Source organism: Sinohyriopsis cumingii, chromosome 1 (assembly GCF_028554795.1).
Source record: "Sinohyriopsis cumingii isolate HCF-2022 chromosome 1, ASM2855479v2, whole genome shotgun sequence".
Taxonomy (NCBI): Eukaryota; Metazoa; Mollusca; class Bivalvia; order Unionida; family Unionidae; genus Sinohyriopsis; species Sinohyriopsis cumingii.
Genome location: NC_142961.1, coordinates 44262636 through 44284412, shown reverse-complemented (window position 1 = coordinate 44284412; position 21777 = coordinate 44262636). Strand labels below are relative to the sequence as shown.

General features: G+C 34.9%; 1 protein-coding gene across 1 annotated transcript in view; it reads right to left on the bottom strand.

The window, feature by feature from the left end:
• Positions 1-21476, bottom strand: part of LOC149806796 (cell adhesion molecule CEACAM5-like) — a 32783-nt gene extending 11307 nt beyond the window's left edge. The window contains exons 1-3 of the mRNA XM_089965595.1: positions 21356-21476; positions 10538-10837; positions 3405-3671 (exon numbers count right to left, since the gene is read on the bottom strand). Of these exons, the coding sequence (XP_089821721.1) occupies positions 3405-3671; positions 10538-10837; positions 21356-21476 (688 nt within the window). The remainder of the gene's footprint in view (positions 1-3404; positions 3672-10537; positions 10838-21355) is intronic.
• Between the last annotated feature and the right edge of the window lie 301 nt (positions 21477-21777).

Below are 21777 nucleotides of genomic sequence, written 5' to 3'. Positions count from 1 at the left end.
ACGTATTAATCGTGCTAGTCTGTCCTTGATTGCCAAGAATGCTTTACTGGCAATGTTACCAATAGCACCAGGAGCTTTATCATGAATAATATCCATTGCTTTCATCAATAATTGTTTTGCAATTGGCATTGCTTTAGGGGCCATCCTCTTGAGTAAACCCCGAACAACCTCACCGAATCCATTTCCGTAAATCATTCTGCATAATGGTAATCGTGAATTTACCACCCTGACCATAACTGGTCTATGATGAGAATTCTGTATGATCATTTTTATTTAATTATTCATTTATCTAACAACTAGTCACTGTAATAGTCACCAACAATCTCATCAATAAGTTCTCGGTAAACATAAATGTCCATGATACCGTCTTGAAATAATTGTCGACAGATATCAGCTGCTTCATTAATTATTTCTGGTGAGGTATTCCCAGCTCGTTTTTGCCCTATGAGAACTTCTAACAGTGACATGTCATTGAGGATATTATCAGGACAAGCAAAATTATTTCCTCCTGATGTAGTCAGGAAACCACTTCCTACAGCACTCGGAGGATCATCATCATCCTTTCCTGCCAACATCTGTTCCCTTTCTCTTTTAAACTTCTCCATTGACTCCCTCAATGTAGTATGTTGTCGGGTATATAATCGCTGCAGGGGAGAAGGTTTTTGCTGCGGTGAAGAAGATTGTTGTTCTATCTGTTGCAGAGGTGGAGGAAGTTGATATGAAGGTTCCTACTGGGAGAGTTGTTGTTGTTCTATTTGTTTCACACTCTCTCTCTCTCACAAGTCTCTGTATTTCTTAAAAAAGACCTCTGTTATCTAAATCATCATCTCTGGCCTGTTTTTTGTTTTTATATATGCAATATATCCATTTAATAAGATTATCATCATTTACTTTTTCAAAACCGGGTTTTAAGATACTCGATTTATTAAATATACTAATTAATATTTTTTCAGATAAATTTTCTTTTTTAGTATTTCTAATACCTTTGACAAAATCCTCCCTAAATTTTGCAATCAGTCCAATATTTTCTTTTACTGGTTTAGATGCAAGTTCTTTTTTCACGTTGGCAAATTCTGTACAAATTTTACCAATACCTTCAAGTATTTCTTTGATGACGGGTGGAAGCTGAGCTGCAGCTATATCAGTTGGAAGTTCTCATAAAATCTTTTTGTTTTTTTAGTTCTCGCTATTTTTTCAGTCTGCTCAGTGGTTTGTTTTAATACAGGAAGAATACCCTTCTTCCTCTCCTCCTCATCCTTAATATGTCCCCATATAGCTCTTTCAGTAGTCACTGCAACTTTTTCAGTAGCTGTTGTTACGGGTTTAAATAACTGTTCTGTACCTGTAGCAAATTCAACCTGTGCTTGCTGACATTCTTGAAGTTTTTGTCTTACAGAATCACGAAAAGGAAGAAATTTTTTGATTGCTTCTAGTCGCTCTTGAGGTAGTCTAGTGGAATGAGCTTCTCCGATATTTGCCATTATTGATATAGCGATGATTTAATTAATAGCAGCAGGGTGGGCGAGACGACAAGTTGGGTTTGTCACGTAAACTAAGGCCTTCATCAAAACGAAGAAAAAAATCTTCAAAAATCGACTCAACACAGCACTAACAACGTCAAGGGTTCCCTTCCCAGTTAGTTATTGTGACTTGATTTTTTTGAAGATTTTTTTCTTCGTTTCGATGAAGGCCTTAGTTTACGATTTGGAACCTTCTAAAGTTTGTAGGATTCACCCTCCCTGTTGCTATATGAAAGGATAGATTTTCGCAAGGCAGTTTTTGTATTGAACAAGCTTCCACTACATGTAAAATCTGCTGAAAATATTACACTATTAAGGAAGAGACATCATGATCATGTATGTGTTTTTAATAGATAATGGAATTTAGTATTTTAATACTAAACATGTTAAAATAAACAGTAATTATTGTTATCTTTCATATAATGCACATTGTTATACTCACCTTAAGAGGGCCTTAAGAAGAATAGTCCTTGACTAATGACTCACCCTCTATAAATAAAGTATTATTATTATTATGATTATTATTATTATTATCCAGTATATCTGACACATCACAGATCATACTGCAAGCTTTAAATGGTGCAGTTTAATAAAAGTATACATTTTAACCTGTCTTCCAGTTATTTTTAACTGTGAAACTTGGGACAAGTGGGACTTTTATATGGACAAGCAAACTTTTTAATTTACTTGTCCGTGGATAATTTGATATTGACAAAATTTCTGCACTCTTGAGGATGTTTTGGTCAATGGAAGTTTTGGAATGAAGGATGGGTCTGTTTTCTCAGCATGAATAGCCAAAGGTTTAGGACCAGCAGGCGTTTAAGACAAGGAGGCTTTCAAGGAATCCTTTAGCAGGCCAGAAGAAGCAGAATTCATGAGGCCATTCCTCCTTCACTATGCAGGGGCTATGGAATTTGAAATAGTTCAATATCATTGTCTGGATGCCAAGATAACATGATATGTTCCATTTTACATCAATTTAATTCAATATCACTACAGGTGTGAAAATCTAATTCAGTATCACAATATGTGTGAAAATTAAATGTAATGTCACTATAAAAGTGAAAGTCAACTATACACCCATTACACTTGTTGATGAACCACATATTATTTGTTTATAAATTCATGCTTTAATCATATGATGGCTACAGATCCACATGTCAACCAAAGTTATAACTGCATATATTAATTGTACTTGGTGATTGTTCCATAGACAGATCCTATCTGCTAATATACAGGATCATTAGTGTTTATTTCATTGGGAATGACGTCATTTCTCATATCCACTGTTCAACTTTCTGTGCATCATTTTGTTACATCCAGTGTTAGACTTTATGCACACAAGTAAGGTGTCAGATTCATTGATCATTCATATGCATTATAAATAAACAGTTCATTCACATCATTATATTTAATGTTTTCACTAGATCCAAATCCAGCTGGCTTCAATCCTGTTAAACCAACAAAATATCATAATTAGTATACAGGTGAAAACCTATGATATGATTTTCAATTTAGGTTTAGTTGTGATAACAAGATTTTCATAATGGCTGCTATTGTAGCCAAATTTGATGTATAAATGGCAAAATTTTCATTTAATACCAACTAGACATAGTAAGAAGTCTTCTAGTTGAAACCCTTATTTTCCTATGACTTCCCATCAAGAAGGAGAAGTAACAAGACTTTCAACATGACCATCTCAGCACCATAAGATGATTTTCAATGAAAACCCAATGATGATAGGGCATTCCATTTAGGAGGATTAGCAATAACAAAATATTTAACTTTTTCAATTTATGTACTAAAAGGTATTCCAACAAACTGATGATTTTAGCTATCACATAAGTTCTGCAAATTAATGACCAGTGTTACTAGAATACTCACGCATCACAGTGACTGTAACACTAGCTGTTGCTGATTTCCCCAAGTTCAATTGATTAGATGCAGTACAAATGTAATTCCCTCCATTGTTCTTGTCCACAATGTGTGACAGCTGAGCACCAGACTGAGAAAAATCTTGTGGACCAGTCCATGTGAAGCTACATGGAGGGTAGCAGTCAGCTGAGCATGTGATGTTCAACATGGTGTTATCTTCAACAATTTGATTAGACTGGGAAGTAGATACTGTTACCTGACCACTGAATGGTCCATCTGGAAAAAACAACAATTAAACAACAATTAAAAACAAGCAAATTAATATACATGAAGGCACAAATTATTTTTTATACTGTGATTTCACAATATTTATTGTTGTACCAATGTTCACGGTTTTCAAGCTTGCTCAAAAGCACAAATTCAAAAATCCAAAGAACTGTCCAAGAATTTATTTACCAATTAGAAAATAAGTTTGTATAAAACCATCAAAACTCAAAGCCAAGAAAGTAAATTAATTCACAGCACTTTTATCAGAATTAAGCAAGGTAGTTCTAATATATTACAAGGTGATACCACCATTTAGCATTATAAGAACATCATTCTATGCAGCATGATAAGGTGGTCTAACATTATAAAGCAGTCCCACTGAAAAGCATCATAAGGTGGTTTCACTATATATCATTACAAGGTGGTCCCACTCATGCATTTTAAGGTGGTCCCATTATAAACCATTATTATGCATCTTTGCCAGGAACCAAAGATATTAAGGAAATTTACTTTCTTTGTCACCATCACATACCACCATCACACCAGCAACACCGCCATCTCCAAGGAAATATTTAACATCATCAAAGTTAACAAATATATATGCAACCCCCCAAAAAACCAGTAAAACAAAGACAATACCATTAATAACAATGTGTGAAGAAAAAAGAAAATTTAAAACCAAAACAAGAATAAAAAGAACAAAAGCAAAAGACAATATTTTACATAGTTTTTTAATCAGTTTAAAATATACTTGTTGTTTTGAAAGGAATCAACAAAATAACGATTTAAGAAGCACTTTTCACACCCATCCTTACTTTGTTATGTATGTATGATTTAATATATATTTATTTTAATTAAATTGTTTGTTTGTTAGTTTTAAATTAATTTTTATTTATTTTTCTTACATGATATTGTAATGTAAATTTATTCAATGGAAATTTTTTTTCCAGAAAATTGGTTGACCTGAATCATTCTTTTGATAAAAACCAGGTGTTGGCCTGGATGCTGACCTTGATTCAAAATTAGTAAACACAGTTCTATTTTATTTTAAAATGACTGGTTGTTGTCAAGGTCATGATGGGTCCTTGTGTTTAAAATGTAAACAACTTTCTTTTTATTTTATTTCTTCGAGAAAATTATTGGTTTAATCAAGGCCATATTCTGTGTACATGATATAAACATGATCATGTGCCCCCCCCCTTCTGATTTTGCATCTTGGGGGAATTTTGAAACTGTGTCTTATAATAAAATACAACCTTTGTTTTAGAGAGATTTGGTTTTTTTTTTTTTACTGATGTCAAGTTATTTTGCTGTAGCCAGATCTTGAGCTATAATTTTCTTCAGATCAGTTGGATTTCAAAAGGATTAATTCTTTTTTCTTTGGAAATATTCTGAGGAGTGCTTACACAGAACTTTTGGAAAGACATTGCTTACAAATTTAACTTGGATTTCCAACACTGGAGTGCCATTATCTGTATTTCAACAAGGAACTGTAGATAAGCACAGTAATGACTACAGCATATGTCATCGTCATCCATCTTGGATTTTCCATCACGATTCAAACTTGAAATTATTAGAACATTTGTTACTAGAACTTTTGCAAAATAATTTGTGGATTATTCTTAAGATTTTTTTGGATTTGATATATGAAACCATAAGTTCTACTCATTTTTTTCATTTTTACAGAATTTTCCAGAAAAATAAATTATCTGTTAAATTTTAGAAAGCTTGTTGTTTTCACCCTTTCTGTGTTACTGTTTATTCGAGCCTAAACATGTAACATAGGATTGGGTAGCTCATCCAAAATTTTTGAATTTGGCTAAAATATTTTAGAAAACTTTGTGTTTATTTTAAATTTGAATTCCCCTTGTTTTTGAAATTTTTTAATATCTTTAGTGAGATCGACAAGCTTTTTTTTAAATAGCATCAAATGTGGAAATCTTTCTTTCAAATCCTACCCAGAAACAATTAGATCTTTTCCAAAAAGATGAATTGATTCAACATGCTAGAAACTACGATCTTTCTGAAGTAAAGGCTTCCTTAACGAAACAGGAAATAAGAAATATTTTGGTTCAGTATTTGGTAGAAAAGAATGTTTTGGATAAAAGTGCTTTGGTTTCAGTCAGTAAGTCTATATCAGACTCTGACACAAAAATGAAGGAATTATAATTAAAATACAAGATGTAATTGGAGTTGAAGAAGCTGGTGCTTCAGAAAGATAAAGAAGAAAACCAAAAGCAAATGCAGTTGCAATTGGAAAAAGAAAAGGAACTAATGAAATTGGAGAAAGAGAAAGAACAAATGAAATTGGAGAAAGAGAAAGAACACATGAAATTGGAGAAAGAAAAAGAACAAATGCAATTACAAGAAAAACAAATGCAGATACAATATGAAAAAAAGAGAGAAAGAAAGACAAATGGAATTACAAAAAGAACAGTTGCAAATACAGTTACCAGAAAAACAAATAAATAAGGAGAGAGAGAAGAAAGGGAATATTGATGGAAAATGAAAGAAATGGAACTGGCAAATGGAAAGCACATTCATACTTCAAATACAAATTTAAGTTTCGATGTTGCAAAGAATATTAGATTAGTGCCTATTTTTAGAAAAAGAAATGTAGACAAATATTTTCCTTATTTTGAAAAGTTTGCTGAAAAATTGAAATGGCCAAGGGAGCATAATGGACTCAATTATTACAATGTGTACTCACTGCAAAAGCTAGTGATATTTACCATTCACTGTCAGTTCAACAAAGTGGTGACTATGATACGGTCAAAGAATGCATCTTAATGGGTTATGAGTTAGTCCGTGAAGCTTATCGGCAAAAATTCAGAAACTATAGAAAAGAAGCTGGACAAACTCTGTCAAATTTGCTAGAGAAAAAGACCAGTTATTTGATAGATGGTGCTTAGCCAAGAAAGTTGAACAAGATTAGTTAAGTCTTAAACAACTTATATTGGTTGAAGAGTTCAAAAACTGTTTCCATAGTGACATTAAGTCTTATCTTGGAAAACGTTGCTCATGCTACTGATGAGTATTCTTGAACTCATAAAATTTCTTTCGTAAATAAGACTTCTACTCAACAGTCCTTTGGCAGAAAAGTATTTCAGCCTAATACAAGCCCTTCTAAACCTCAATCTGGCACAACTTCTAAAAATCAAACTTCAGAGAAGCTTGATTCAAGATCCTTGTTTCTTCCTGTGTGTACCTATTGCAAGAAAAAAGGGCACGTTATTTCTGATTGCTACAAATTGAAAAATAGGCTTCATAATCAAGACAGACCTATTCCAACTGCTCTTATTTCTAAGAGGCCAAGGTCATGGTCATGTAATGAAAGCAATACACTTGTTGGGTCTAATAAACCCCAGTCTGGTTTTATTATGGAGAATTATGAACCATTCATATAGAAGAGTTCTATATCACTCTTGGGTGATTCAGCCAATCATATCCCTATTAAAATTTTAAGGGACACAGGAGCTTCTCAGAGTATTTTATTGTCAGGCACTTTGCCTTTTTCTGAGAAGTCTTCTTCTAATGAGAGTGTTCTTATTCAGGGAGTAGAGTGCGTCTTTGTTGATGTTCCTCTCCATTGTGTAAATTTGTCATCAGACTTAGTTTCAAGACCCATGACAGTCTGAACAGTCTCTGTTTTACCCGTTGAGGGCATTCATGTATTACTAGGCAACAACCTACCTGGAGACAAGGTTGTGGTTAATCCACTTTTAACTGACAAGCCTTGCATGGATCAGATAGTTGATCCAATTGAAAAAGAATTTCCTGATTATTTACAGCTTGTACAGTTGTTACCAGAGCTATGGCAAAGAAAGCTCTTGTTGATAAGGAAATTATTCCTTTAGCAGACACATGTATTGGTCAGGCTTTTGATGAGGTCACTTTCACTCCTTGTTTGGCTCAATCAGAGGGTATTGATCACAGTGATCATCTTTTAACAACTCATTCCCTTTATTCTAATCAAGGTGAGAAATGACAATCATTTGTCATCGAACAGGAAAAAGATCCTGAGATCTCCTGTTTGTTTCAAAGGGCCATTAGTGAAACTGAAGCCACTGAAGTTCCTGTCTGTTATTTCATTAAAAATGGAATTCTTATGAGAAAATGGAGACCTCCCGAGGTACCTGCTGATGATGAATGATCAGTGAACTATTAAGCTGTAGTTCCAAAACCTTACAGAGGAGAAATTCTTAGTCTGGCCCATGAAACTCCTTTGTCTGGTCATTTAGGGATTAGTAAGACCTATCACAAGATCTTAACTCACTTCTATTGGCCAAAAATCAAAAGTGATGTTGGTAAATACTGTAGATCTTGTCATACCTGTCAAATGGCTTGAAAACCAAATCAGAAAATACCCAAGGCTCATCTACAATCTATTCCTGCCTTTGATGAACCTTTCAGAAGAATTATGGTAGATTGTGCTGGTCCCTTACCTAAGACCAAGTCAGGTAACCAATACCTGTTGACCATTATGTGTGTGTTAACAAGGTTCCCAGAGGCAATTCCCTTGAGGAATATAAAATAAAACAGTAAAAGCTTTGATAAAGTTTTTTACTCAATTTGGCCTTCCCAAATCTGTCCAGTCTGATCAAGGCTCAAAGTTCATGTCTGGAATTGTCCAGTAAGTTATGTATGAATCAGGCATTCAACAATTCAAATCTTCTGCCTCACCCTGAGAGCCAAGGTGCATTAGAAAAATTCCATCAGACTTTGAAAAATATGATTTGATCATATTGTTTTGATACTGAAAAAGATTAGGATGAAGGCATTAATATACTATTGTTTGCTGTTAGGGAATCAGTTCAAGAATCATTAGGTTTCAGTCCCTTTGAACTGGTTTTCGGACACACCTATGTGGACCATTGAAGTTGTTAAAATAAAAACTTCTTTCTAATGAAGATTCTGAAATTAATCTTCTTGATTATGTTTCTAATTTTAAATACAAGTTGTCAGAAGCTTGTGAGGTCGCAAGAGCAAATCTGCACTCTACTCAATCCAAAATGAAGTTAAGATATGATAAGAACTCGAAGGAAAAGAGTTTTCAGCCTGGTGATAAGAGTCCTGGCTGTCTTGCTAATACCACAAAATCCTCTTCAGGCCAAGTATTATGGTCTCTAGACAGTTGATAGGAAATGACATGATTTAAATTACATCATAAATACTCCTGGGAGGTGTAAACAAAAACAACTCTGTCATATAAACATGCTAAAAGAGTATATTGAAAGAGATAGCCAGGTTAAACATGCAATTAATTCAGTTGCACCTGTCCCACTCAATTAAGATTTAAGAGAAGGAATATCAGATTCTACTGACAATGGAGTGACGAATCTTTGGAATTCAGAAATTATGAAAGATCTGGACCAGAGATTTTCACATTTGCAAGAGCAAGAAATAAATGAACTTAAACAGTTATTATTTAAATATGAATACTTGAAAAAAGAAATTCAATCTTTGCTTGAGAATGATGTTATGGAGTCCAGTAAAAGTGAATGGAATCCACCATGCATACTTGTTCCAAAACCAGATAAAACCATTATTATTATTATTATTATTAATGTTCATATTTGTTTATCAATACTATAAGTACAGTTATGTGCATAAAGTCATGATATTATTCAGACTTTCCAATGCCAATGTATACCTCCATGTCAACATAAAGAACATAAATTTGTTCACATTTCTTTGAATAGAGTAAAAGTGTTAAATTATTGCAAAGAAGTCAATCAGCCTTTCCTAAATATGCATGTACTAAATATACAAGTTTTGTGAAATTATCTTTGTGTGTAATGTATCATGTTAAACAGACTGCAGGCAACCAGACATATATCGAACAGTACTTGATCTATCTGGAAATTCAATAAGTTCGGTACCATGCTAAAATGTATGTTAATGGATTCTAATGAAAATATGCCATCAGAAAAAACAAACATTCTGTTTGCAACTTCAACAGTGCTTGGATACAGAAATTTAAATGTGTGAAGTGTACTGGAAGGGAGAAAGCCTTGTGTACTGAACACCTTGCACACGTTTGAACAATTATTGTGGGTGTTAAAAATGACTTTAAAAGTGTGCAACATACTGCATATGAGCTGAGCTGCTTCTTAGGAGTGTGATGTCATTCTATGAAGACATTACAGCAAAAATGATAGCTGAATTTCCATTTCAAGACCAGACCTTGAAACCCCTTGCTTACCTGATTCCTGAAATTGCAGATCTTAGGAAGATTTAGATGGACCACTGTGGAAATGTATGTGGAAATACTCAATAAATAATCAATATCATGTAAGATAAATCCAAAAATGTGACAATCTTGAATTCTGACCCTCAAATAATCTATGTATTGCTGCAAATAGAACTTCTCTACAAACCTGAAAGACAACATATGTTGAAAAAGAAAGTTGGAGTGTCTGAGACACCAGTGTGTCACAAGTTTTTGAAGCACATACACTGATTCTTGAGAAGGTTCTTATATTATCTGTTTTGAAATTAAGAAATAAACATTAAGAAAATTAATAAAGTTTATTAATTATTATTCATTGTAGTTAATTTCCTTCATTTTGGTGCCAATCTCTCTAATTGTGAACAATGATATCCATGATCTGGTCCAAGAAAGCTTGGCATGCACTACTCAAATGTCAAACAGTAATGTTAACCAGCCCCTCCATGGTGGACTTACAGAAATGTGATAGTGATTTGTAGACATTTATCCCTCCAACTTGGAGCATTTCAGCAGAGTCAAAGTGACAGAGACTAAGTCCCCCAATGAGACTTGTGGGGTTTAGAAAAACTGCATGAGCTGTACTACAAGTAACATTATAGCAAAAACTACAGAACAGCTGTCTGAAAGATTCATGTTTACTTACAAATGGCTACCAATGTTGTTTGAAGACTATGAGATCTACCAGTTATATTGTTGAAAACAGTACATGTATAGTTGTCTGCATCACTCTTGCCAACACTGTCTATCATCAAGGTCTGGTTGGGTTTGAGATATCCAGGAAGTGACCCTCTCCTCCACTGGAAACTACAGGTAGGGTTACAGTCTGCAGTACACTGTATAATGACTGAGCGGTTTTCTATCCCAGTGATAATCCCATTAGAGGGGTTGAGCTGAACATTGTCTGGGCCATCTAAAAGCATGAAACAAATCATCAGCCCGCAAACTAAAACAAAACAAAAACATTATATGTATCATATCCTTAGCAGATTTCTATATTAAAACACAAGTATTAGACATGAGGCATCTTCTCCAAACTTCTTTAGGTGCACAAAAAGGTGTCTTAATTTTACACAATTAATGTTCATCTAATACTCGGTTTATAGATTTTAAATACAAATACAAATTTCATGTTTCTCATTGATTAATTCATTTATTTTATTGCATGTTATATCTGAAAGCCTTACCTTTGTCTTCTGCAAAACTAATTTAATAACTAAGGGATTGGTGAGTAATGAGTAACTGTCATGGAATAAGGTGAGAAAATAATTTGGTTTTGCACAAAATGATGACAATGTAAATTTGATTTTGTTAACTAGAGTAGCTTGTTTTTATTACCTTGGCATACATTTACTGAATGAGTACATCTCACTGTAGGTCGCTCATAGCATGATGCCCATGTTTCTCGACGTACATGGGTACATCACCCCTAGGTCTTGAACATCTTGATTTTTTATAGTATAAATAGTAAGGTTTTATTACAAGCAGTACATTATCGCTTGGATCTTGTCATGGAGTATCGGTTTGGAACTACAAAACTACAGCCATAGGGATAAGTGACAACTGTTAAAATAATTTTAATTCCCTTGTACATTTATGCTTTTCAGTGTGTTTGTGACATACTTATTTTATTATTATCATAAATTTGATAAAGCTTTGATAGATAAAAATAACCATGCTTAACAGACAATTCACTGTTAGAATTTATTCCTTTTCACGTGTAGGACTCAGAGTAGAAAGTCACATGTAGAGTGCAAGTTTAATCTATTTTGTTTTATTTGTATAAACCATTATGGACATTGATATAATGTAATGGTGTTGTGGCACCAGACTGAAATTGGTGGAGGGTGAAGTTGAGCTAGTATGAATCTGGAAGTTGAGCCAAAGTGGAACTGTGATATTTTGTCGGTTTTTTCATTCAAAGTGGGAAGTTGAACCAGAGTGCAACCGGCGTGGGTTGGAACAATGATATTTTGTTTTGTTTCATTTTATATAGCATATTGGTTATATGAACCATCATCATCATTATCATTGGTAATTTCGGCACTGTGTCGTCATTATCATTATATACATGTATAGTTATTTCTTTCTTTTTTGAATGTGTGTGTAGGGTGCGTGCGAGAGTAGGATATTACATAGATTGTGTCATTTTTTGTCTTGCGCCATCATCTTTTCATACAATACACAAGTCTCGTCATTCACACACAGTGTGTTTATGTTATTCATTTAATCCAAAACCCACTCGGTTTCAATTCTGTTACAGTAACAAGACTTTAAATATGTCTGCCAAGGTGGCCATAAAGGAGATCACATCAGCACCACTTAGTCTGGTTCAGTACAGTAGATTTTTCCACAATCATGATGCATAAAAGTGTAAGAGATAGAGGGAAAGTAGAATACAAATATGGCTTCCTCTCTATTTGTAAACATTTTATACGTGGTGAATACATGAAATGAGTTGATTTGAACAGTGCTACATATACTAATTATATGACTGTAGCTTTGGTTAGTGGTTGATTGTGGTGTCTTTATTATGCATATTTACTTTGTATTGTGTGTCTTACCTTTGTCCATAACTGATGGTAGGTGTTTGGGCCTACATGAATAATGTCATTTTTTGTAAACATGTTTACTTGGTTTTAAGCTCTATATGCAGCCTTGATTTTGACCTTACAATTTTCTAGACACAAATTTTGTTTACAGTTTGATGGAAATTTCCATTAAGATAGAACAGTGCTCAAAGAAATAATTTTTTAGACACAGGACCTGGGCTGGTGCCCTAAATAAACTCACAAACCCAGACTCCAAATTCCACATGCCAAAATTTCCTGCTTTTTAATATTGTCACACAATAACAACAATTCAAATATAAATTCAGCAGGGTTCAAATGGGGTTTGAAGGTAATGCAAGTGTCGTTAGTGTTCATCACTACACTGGCGTACTTCACAAAGTAAAGCTCCATCAATCAAGAGTTCTCAAACTTATTTTTCTTGGGCTTTTCTGACAGCTAAGTTAGTTTCTTCTAATCCTTGCGACCCCATTTTTTATATCAGGACATTTATGTTGGGGTGTACTAATTAATAGCTAACCTAAATCGACTTAAAAAATGAATTACACTTGAACACTATTCTAACAAATGAAATGATCATGCTTTGCTTTTTATAAATGCAGTAAAAACATGTGGCTTTTCAAAAACTTGTCAAAAATAGAATAATATAATAATAATGGCTTTATTAAAAGAAGTTTGTTTGGTCAACTGACCAATCTTCCATGATGCCGTCTACAATGACATTTGTACAAATATATATATAATGCACAATTGTTACAAGATGAGGTGTCTTTAGACAAGAAATGCTGTTAAAAACTTGACAATTGATCTGCTGCTACAATAAAATATGTACAATACAACTCAATTCTGTCTGGTTCATATCAATATCTGCTCCAGAAACTTCAAAAAGTTCAAAACACAGCTGCTCGGATCATACTTAAAGTACCACGATCAGAGCACACCTCCTCCCCGCTGCTCTGTACCCTACACTGGCTATCCATTCGATCCAGAATCAAACACAAAATTTGTTCTCTGTGCTACATTTCACTGTCAGACTCTAGTCCAACATACCTATCCGATCTCACTCATGTGTACACACCAGCAAGATACTTACGCTCCTCTTCTGACAATCGTATACTCATTAGTCCCACTATGAAAACAAAGTCATATGGACAGCGTTCTTTTGCATACCAGGGCCCAGCAACATGGAATGAATTGTCCACTGAACTTAGACACAAAGACGCAGTGATCACATTCAAGAGTGCTCCAAAAACTCACTTATTTCGACTGCAAGAACAAACTTAAAGACCTAGCTACCCTCTGGGGTTTTAAAAAGATTTGTTGATGGTGTATATAAATCAGCATCAAGAATAACTCGAGCTGCTCTCTTTTGAAATTTCAGTAATCTTTCCTGATTTTCTATACCACTATTAACCCAGGCAGAATAACAATGTTCTAGGTGAGGCATGATATATGCATTGTAGAATATCTTGTTCTGTTCTTGAGGGAGATAAGGTTTTATTATGTTCAATAGATAAAGCAGTGAATTAACTTTTTTAATTGCCCTTTTCAACTTGTATTTTCAAGCACAAGATATTGTCTATCATGATGCCAAGCATTTTTTCATTTTAAGACTGTTGTATATCCATTCCTTTTATCATTACTCTGAAATAATTTTTCTCAGCTTTTAGTCTTGCTTGACTACCTATGATCATGGCTTTTGATATGGTTGCATTTATCTTCATATCACTGTGTTCACACCAGTTATATATTTTTACTAAATCTTTATTTAATTTAGTGCTAATATCATGGCCTGTTGATCCAATGTTATATAATGTCATGTCATCTGCAGACATGTTGGTGGTGGATAGCTCAAAGTGATTTGGTAAATCATTGATGTACAGCGGAGTAATGGTCCAAGAACTGATCCTTGTGGAACACCTGACTTTATCAGATACTCATCAGAAAATATATTTACCTATAAGGAATTGTTCCACTTCCTGATCCTACCTTGTGCAAATTTGCACAATGGACTCACACACTGCAACCTTCACACACTAGTTATTGTCAGCCAATTAAGTACATGTAATAGGTGAAATGGTGGTTTATAACTGACCTCTTTGTCATTAGTTACTGCTATTTAAACTGCCCAAGGGATAGTTTTACATCTGCCCCAATCAGGACTGTTTACCGTTTATACATGCTAAATGTAATGGGCATATACTAACATTTTTGTATATATACAAATTTGAAGATTACTGAAAATTGTGTTTTCTTGAAATAGTACCATGTCAGGGGCTTTGAGAATACAAAATCATAATTTTAGCATGCCATGCCATGCTTCAATCTGATTAAAATCAGATCTCAATTTCATGTAGAGCATTAAAAATAATAATAATGCTTTATTATAGAGGGTGACTCATTAGTCAAGGACTATTCTCCCTTGAGGCCTTCTTAAGGAGTGTATAACAATGTACATTATATGAAGATAGCAATAATTACTGTTTATTTTAACATGTTTAGTTATTGTTATTGTTATTGTAGGTTTAACGCCATTTTTCAGCACACGATAGGCTATACATGGCGGCCAGTATTAATGGTGGAGGAAGAACCCGAAAGAACCACCGACCCACGAGAAGCTACTGGCAAGCTTTCTCACATACCCACATTAGCCGAATCCGAGACTCGAACCCACACAGACAGAGGTGAGATGGCAGTGATCCGTAATGGAAAGCGCTTTAGACAAAACATGTTTAGTAATAAAATACTAAATTAAATTTCTATTAGAAGCACATACATGCTCATGATATCTCTTCTTACAAGCTCTAATATTTTCAGCAGATTTTACATGTAGTGGAAGTTTGTTCCACAGAACGGTACCAGAGTATTGGAAGCTCTTTTTAAATTGCTGTTCTTGGTTTTAGTGCTAGAAGGTTTCCATGTGATATTGATCTCAACTGGTATTGTGTTGAAAAAGGCCTGAGTAAGTCCTGAAGATACTCTGGTGTAGTTCCATGTAGACATTTATATAAAAGAACTGTATTGTGAAAATCTATCCTGTCATATATTTTGAGTTCTGTAAATAATGCTTTTGAGGGATGATCAATAGATGCATCTAGAATTTTATGCGTGCTGCTCGTTTCTGAAGTTCATAAATTCTGTCAAGCTCAGATTTAGCACAGTTTCTCCATACATTTGAACAATAATCCATTGTTGGAAGAATATATGACTTGTAGTATAAATGTCAAGTTAACATAGGTAAATATTTCTTGATTCTGCTGAGTAAGGGCAATTTTGGATGACAGTGTTTTACAAAGCTTATCAATATGGTCATTTCATGATAAATTATTATCTGCGGACACACCTACAAGCCTTTCATGTTTCAAACTGACATTTTCTAATGGATGATTATTTATTGCAAGAGATAGTTTTCAGTTCCCTGACTTGTGTAGCTTATTTATTTATTACTGTTAGCAATGATATGAGCCCCCATGATTTAGATTGTTATGGCAGGTATATCACCATCCTGAAAATACATTTACATATTTGATCAGTTGAATCAAAGTTTTCTCTGGCAATTTTTTTTGTTTTGACAAGCCTGACAGGTAACTCACTTAGAATACAGGACGGATCTGATCTAAATTTAGAGGGGCCCTGAGCAATGGGCTATCAGATTTGTTAGCACTGTAGATTATTCTCAGAAAATGGTTACTGCGACACAGGTCAAGTAGGCATCTGTACATAAATTGTTTACAAGTTACAACACTAAGGAATTTATTTATTTTAGCTGCATCTCTGAAGCCACTGGATATATTGGGTTTGGAAGAAGGAAACAGTGCGGGCATTTCCAATCTCAACTGGAATCCTATTCCAGGGCAAAGTTCCAGAGTATTGGAAACTATTTTAAAATAAGTCCTTATTTGGTTTAGAAATTTTATACTGTTTGGTAGACATAGATCGCAGGTGGGGAGTATACTGCCAGGTAGCCTATACTGGAATAGTGATTGTAAATATTCAGGAGCACTATTATTGGATATCCTGTACATTCATTTGGCTTTTCTCAAACGGATTTGGTCTTTAATAAGTAATAATTTTAACTTAACAGCAAAATTTTCCTTGCTTTCTTTCTGCATTGATATTAGCTCTAATGCTCTTTTTTGAAGATGTATCAGCTTGCTATGTTTTTATCATTTGATTTACCCCATACTGTATTACAGTAGTCTAAATAGGGTTGTATGTAACTGTTATAAAATAGTTTTCTGTGCCTTTCAGGGAGAAAATGTCTTATCCTACTGAGAAGCCATAAACCTGAATTGACATTTTTACTGATATGTTTGATATGTTCAGTCCATGATAGGTTATTATCTACCAAAACACTAAGTAGTCTATCATGACAGACCATTTGCAAATTTTTATCCTGCCATATCAGACAGAGTCCACCAGTATCAAGATTTGTCCTTTGTTGCCATGTTGAGATAAGTAATATCTTAGTTTTACCAGTATTTACCACCATGCCATTGCATGTACAACAGTTTTTCAGTTTGTTTACAGCATCCGTAAAGACATTTTGAATTCATGCTTTGTGTTTTGGATGTCTGTGTCACAGAATTAGGCAAAAAAAACAACCTTGGTTTTGCCTTAGAACTATTTCACTATTTTTTTGTTGTACAGGTGTACAACGTTATCTAGGGTGAATAAGTGTTTTTCCAGGTAAGCGACTGTACTAACATGTACCAAGCTGGAAATTACTTGCGACGAGACACATTAAAAGCATGATATGCACAAGTATTTTACCCTTACTATTACTCACTCTCCAATGGATTTAAGGAAGATCAATTTATAACCGACACGCTGGTAGGTTTGGATCTCGTCAAGGAGTGTACGCTCTCCATTGTTCTCCAGCCACAGGGGTAAGTGTTAAATTTGTATTTCATTGGATATGCGAAGCTTATTCGGTTTGTAATGTCTTATTGTGTAATAATGCATTTATTACAACGCAGATTTGAACTTTGAATTACAAGTCACTATTACAGGTTGATGTATTAGCATATATCTAGAGATTTTACAACTGCTCTGGTGGCCTAGTGGTTAGAGTGTCCACCTCGGATGCGGGAGATCGTGGGTTCGATCCCCGGCCGAGTCATACCAAAGACTTACAAAAATGGTACTAACAGCTGCCTCACTTGGCATTCAGCATTAAGAGGTTAGTGTTAGGACTGGTCGGCCTGGTGTCAGGATAATGTGACTGGGTGGGACATCATGCTAAATGTCTGCGGCATGATGCCCCAGTGCTAGACATCACTATAAACTGCCACATTGCAGACATCATAGCGATATGACTGAAAAATTGTTAAAGCTACATTAAAAATCAAAATCACATCACACACAGAGATTTTACAGAAACTATTATTATGACCAGTTTGGTTTTATTGTAGCTGACTGTGACTATGACTAGAGCTGATTAGAGCTGCTTAGAGCAGTCTGGAGTTTCCAGAGTATTTAGGGCTGCATGCTGTAAATACGTATGGATGTATGTACGTATATCTGTACATGTGGTGGGGCCACAGATGTAGACCTTGCTAATTAGAGGGTGCTGTATGCTGTCTGTACATGTGTATACACATTACTGTACATGTGGTGAATCCATGAAGGGTGCGAGCAGCCGATAAGAGTGTGGGCCAACCCAAGGAATCATACAACTGTACAAGGATCTTGAAGCATATGTTTGGTCCAATTGGTTTTTCAATTGGGTTAATTTTTATGTTCATAAGGTTATTTTGAATCTTAGTTGTGTTCCAAGAGATGATGTGAATCTCTCTTATAGTTTATAACATTATCTGAAACACATTTAAATACCTTACAATTATTTTGAATCTTACTCGAGTCCATACTTGAGATTATGTGAATCTCTCTTGTAGTGTAAAATATTATTTGAACGTATCTGCAGTCCTTGAGGTTTCTTGGATCCATATTTCATATTGAATTCATATTTTTGGTTTATTTTCAATGTGTGAAAGTTTGTTTAGAGCGATTAAGTCAATCGTATGTTGAGAACGTGAGAGAATCATTGTATTTATATACCATATATTTTTCTTTATTAATTCATTTCATAAATTTCCATCTTTCACACATTGTATTTGTCTTATTCATTTAGTCCAAAACCCACTCGGTTTTCATTATGCGACAGTCTGACAATGTTGTGTCATCTGCATAGAGATCTGTAGATGATATTGAGTCACTTAGTAAAATTGGTAGGTCATTACAAAAATAGAATAAACAGTAATGGACCTAGAATTGACCCTTGTGGTACTCCATATCTAATTGTTCCAGGTTCAGACAGAACATTATTTATATAAACATGTGTTCTCTCACTTAAGTATGACGTAAACCATCTAACTGTGCTTTCATCATACTAGTAGATTTTCAGTTTCTTCAAAAGGATTTCATGATCCACCATATCAAAAGCTTTCCTGAAATCTACAAATACAGATCCTATTATTCTACCTTGGTCAAGTGCTTGAAGCTATTTATCAGTTAGGGAGATCAAGGCAGTCTCACATGAATGTTTCTGTCTAAAGTCTGATTGATTAGGGTGTAACAGCAAGTGTTTGGTTAAATATGACATGAATGAATCATGGACAAGTTTTTCAATCAAGACATGTTTTTCAATCAATTTTGACAAGTTTGGTAGTACTTGGTCGTTAGTTATCAGCATCATCCTTAGAACCAGATTTGTGAATAGGAGTTACTTTTGTAGTTTTCCATATTATGGGGACAGATGAGGTTGCAATACTTAAAATGATTATGAATGTTATGCTATCAAAAATAGCAGAGGCAGATGATTTAATGAGTTGTGGACCAATCTGATCAAGTCCTATAGCTTTCTTGGTATCAAGTTCACTTAGATATTTTTTAACAACGTAGTTTGATACTGGTGGGATAGAGAAACATACCTCCTGCTGCATAACATTTTTAGTTCATTAAAGTTGTTTTCTATCACTGGTTCTTTTAATTTTGTGGTAAAGTTGGTGAATAAAATCACTGAAAACATTTTGCAATGTCACTGTCATCAGTGACATTGGTGTCATTTACCAGAAGTGAGTGAATTTTAATTGTCTAATCTTTGTGTTCCTCCAATGAGTTCATTGAATACTTTCCAAACGGAGTTTGTGTTGCTCTTTTTGTTTTCAAACAGTGATTGATAAGAAGGTTTTTTTTTAGATTTTTTAATTATGCTTGTTATTTTATTTCTCCATACTTTATACTGTGCATGGTTTCCCATAGCCTTGAATAGGTCTCGTGTTTTCATAGCATCTAGGATTTCACTAGTAAGCCAATTAGGTTGAATTTCAGTCATTACTCTATGCAATTTCAGTGGTGCATGCTTAGAGACTACATTCATGAATAAGTTAGTCCACACCCTCAAAATTCCATCTATGTCATCCAAATTTTGGATCATATTCCATGGAACTTTATATAGGTCATTGAGAAATTGTTCTTCATTAAAAATTTTGAATGATCTCTAAGTGATCGTTTTGTGTGTATTTTTCTTATTTTTCTTGCATTTAACCTTTCTTGTCAAAAAAGTAGGATAGTGGTCACTAAGACCAACAATCGGTACATTAACACAAGCCACATTGTCTGGTAGGTTAGTATAAATGTGATCAATAAGAGTGCTCGATTTTTCTGTTACCCTTGTAGGCTCATTTATCTGCTGGTCTAGACCTAATGATACAATAAATTCCATCCAGTTGTTCCTTATTTGAGTACTGAGAAGGTCCTTATTTCTATCTCCGAGTATATATGTTTCTTTCTCCTGTGCAAGAACATTTTCCATTTGTTTCAAAAAGTTATCATTCCAAATTGCTTTGGCGGAAGGTGGCCTATAAATGAAACTAACTAGGAATGATTTTGCATTATTTTGACAAATTTCCACCCAGATACTCTCAATTTCATGTGACTCCAAGTCAAGTTACCTTTCTGTATTTACATCTTCCCTAATGTATACAACAAGACCGCCCCGCTGTCTCTCTGTCCCTACGTAATGGTTTATTGTAGCCTTGACAGTGAAAAAGATCATCATTGTCATTAGCATTTAATTTGGTTTCAGTGAGTCCTAAAACATGTATATTAATTTCCTTGGAAGACAACATTAACTTAATCTACTCTGTTTTTCCCACTATACCATGTACATTTAAGTGACCTATGTTAAAACCTTTTGTATTTGGTTTCATATGAATTATATGTATGTCATAATGCAACACTCTAAGATTGTCTCCATACTACTTTTATCATTCTTACATCATATTTCTATATTTAAAAGTTCTTATATATTAGCGTCTTCAAAGTCACATAAAAACCCTGAAAATCCATTAACTTTTGCATCTGCAATAGTGTCATTGAATAGTTAGCGTCAAGAGTCTCACTAGGTACATTTAGATACGTTGTTCATCCATCGAGTCAACGAGGACCACTCTATTCATCCAATGGTTGGAGGGGCTGGTTCTGTTCTATGTGTGCGCAGGTGGCTGATGAGGCCAATCCATGCAGGGAATGTTTGTTTGCATAAGGGACATCTCCAAGAGAGTTGATGGCACGCGCTTTTCTGGTTTGCCTCTTCAGCTCTGCATCTGCTGTCCTGCTAGATTCACACAACTTGGAGCCTTTGTGCAGAGAGGAATGCCAAGTAACTCCATTGCCTGCTGTTTGCTCAAAGGAATCAGGGTTTATGTTGAATGCTTTCAATGCAGCTTTCAGTTTTCAGAAGTGTTTCTTGTGACCTCTGTGGGATCGCTGTCCTTGCTGTAGTTTGGCACAAAAGAGTCTCTTAGGCAGCCGGTGGTCTTGCATGCATACAATATGTCCCACCCAATGTAGCTGGGACTGCATCAAGATTGTGTGGATGCTGGGGAGACCTGCTTGGGTGAGTTCCTCAGTGGCTGGAACCTTGTCCTGCCACTTGATGTTGAGGATATTCCTGAGAGTTGTGGTGTGAAAGTGGTTCGGCTTCCTGGCATGGCATTGGTACACCGTCATGTTTTGCATGTGTAAAGTAATGTGGGGAGCACAACTGCCCTGTAGACCATTAGTTGGGTCTGGATGCTGATGCCTGCTCTAATATTTTCCAGACACTGGCATACAGTCTGTGGAAAGGTTCATCTCATCATTGCTAGTGATGCTCTGTGACAGTGTGCTGCCAAGGTAGGTGAATCACTGTTTAGTTTTTGGCTGTTGATGGTGATGTTATGGGTAGGGAGGCAGAAGACTGTATTGGTGATCTGCAGTTCATGCCTGGCACAAGTCTAGAGGAAAAGGAGACCGTTGCCTTTACAGTGAC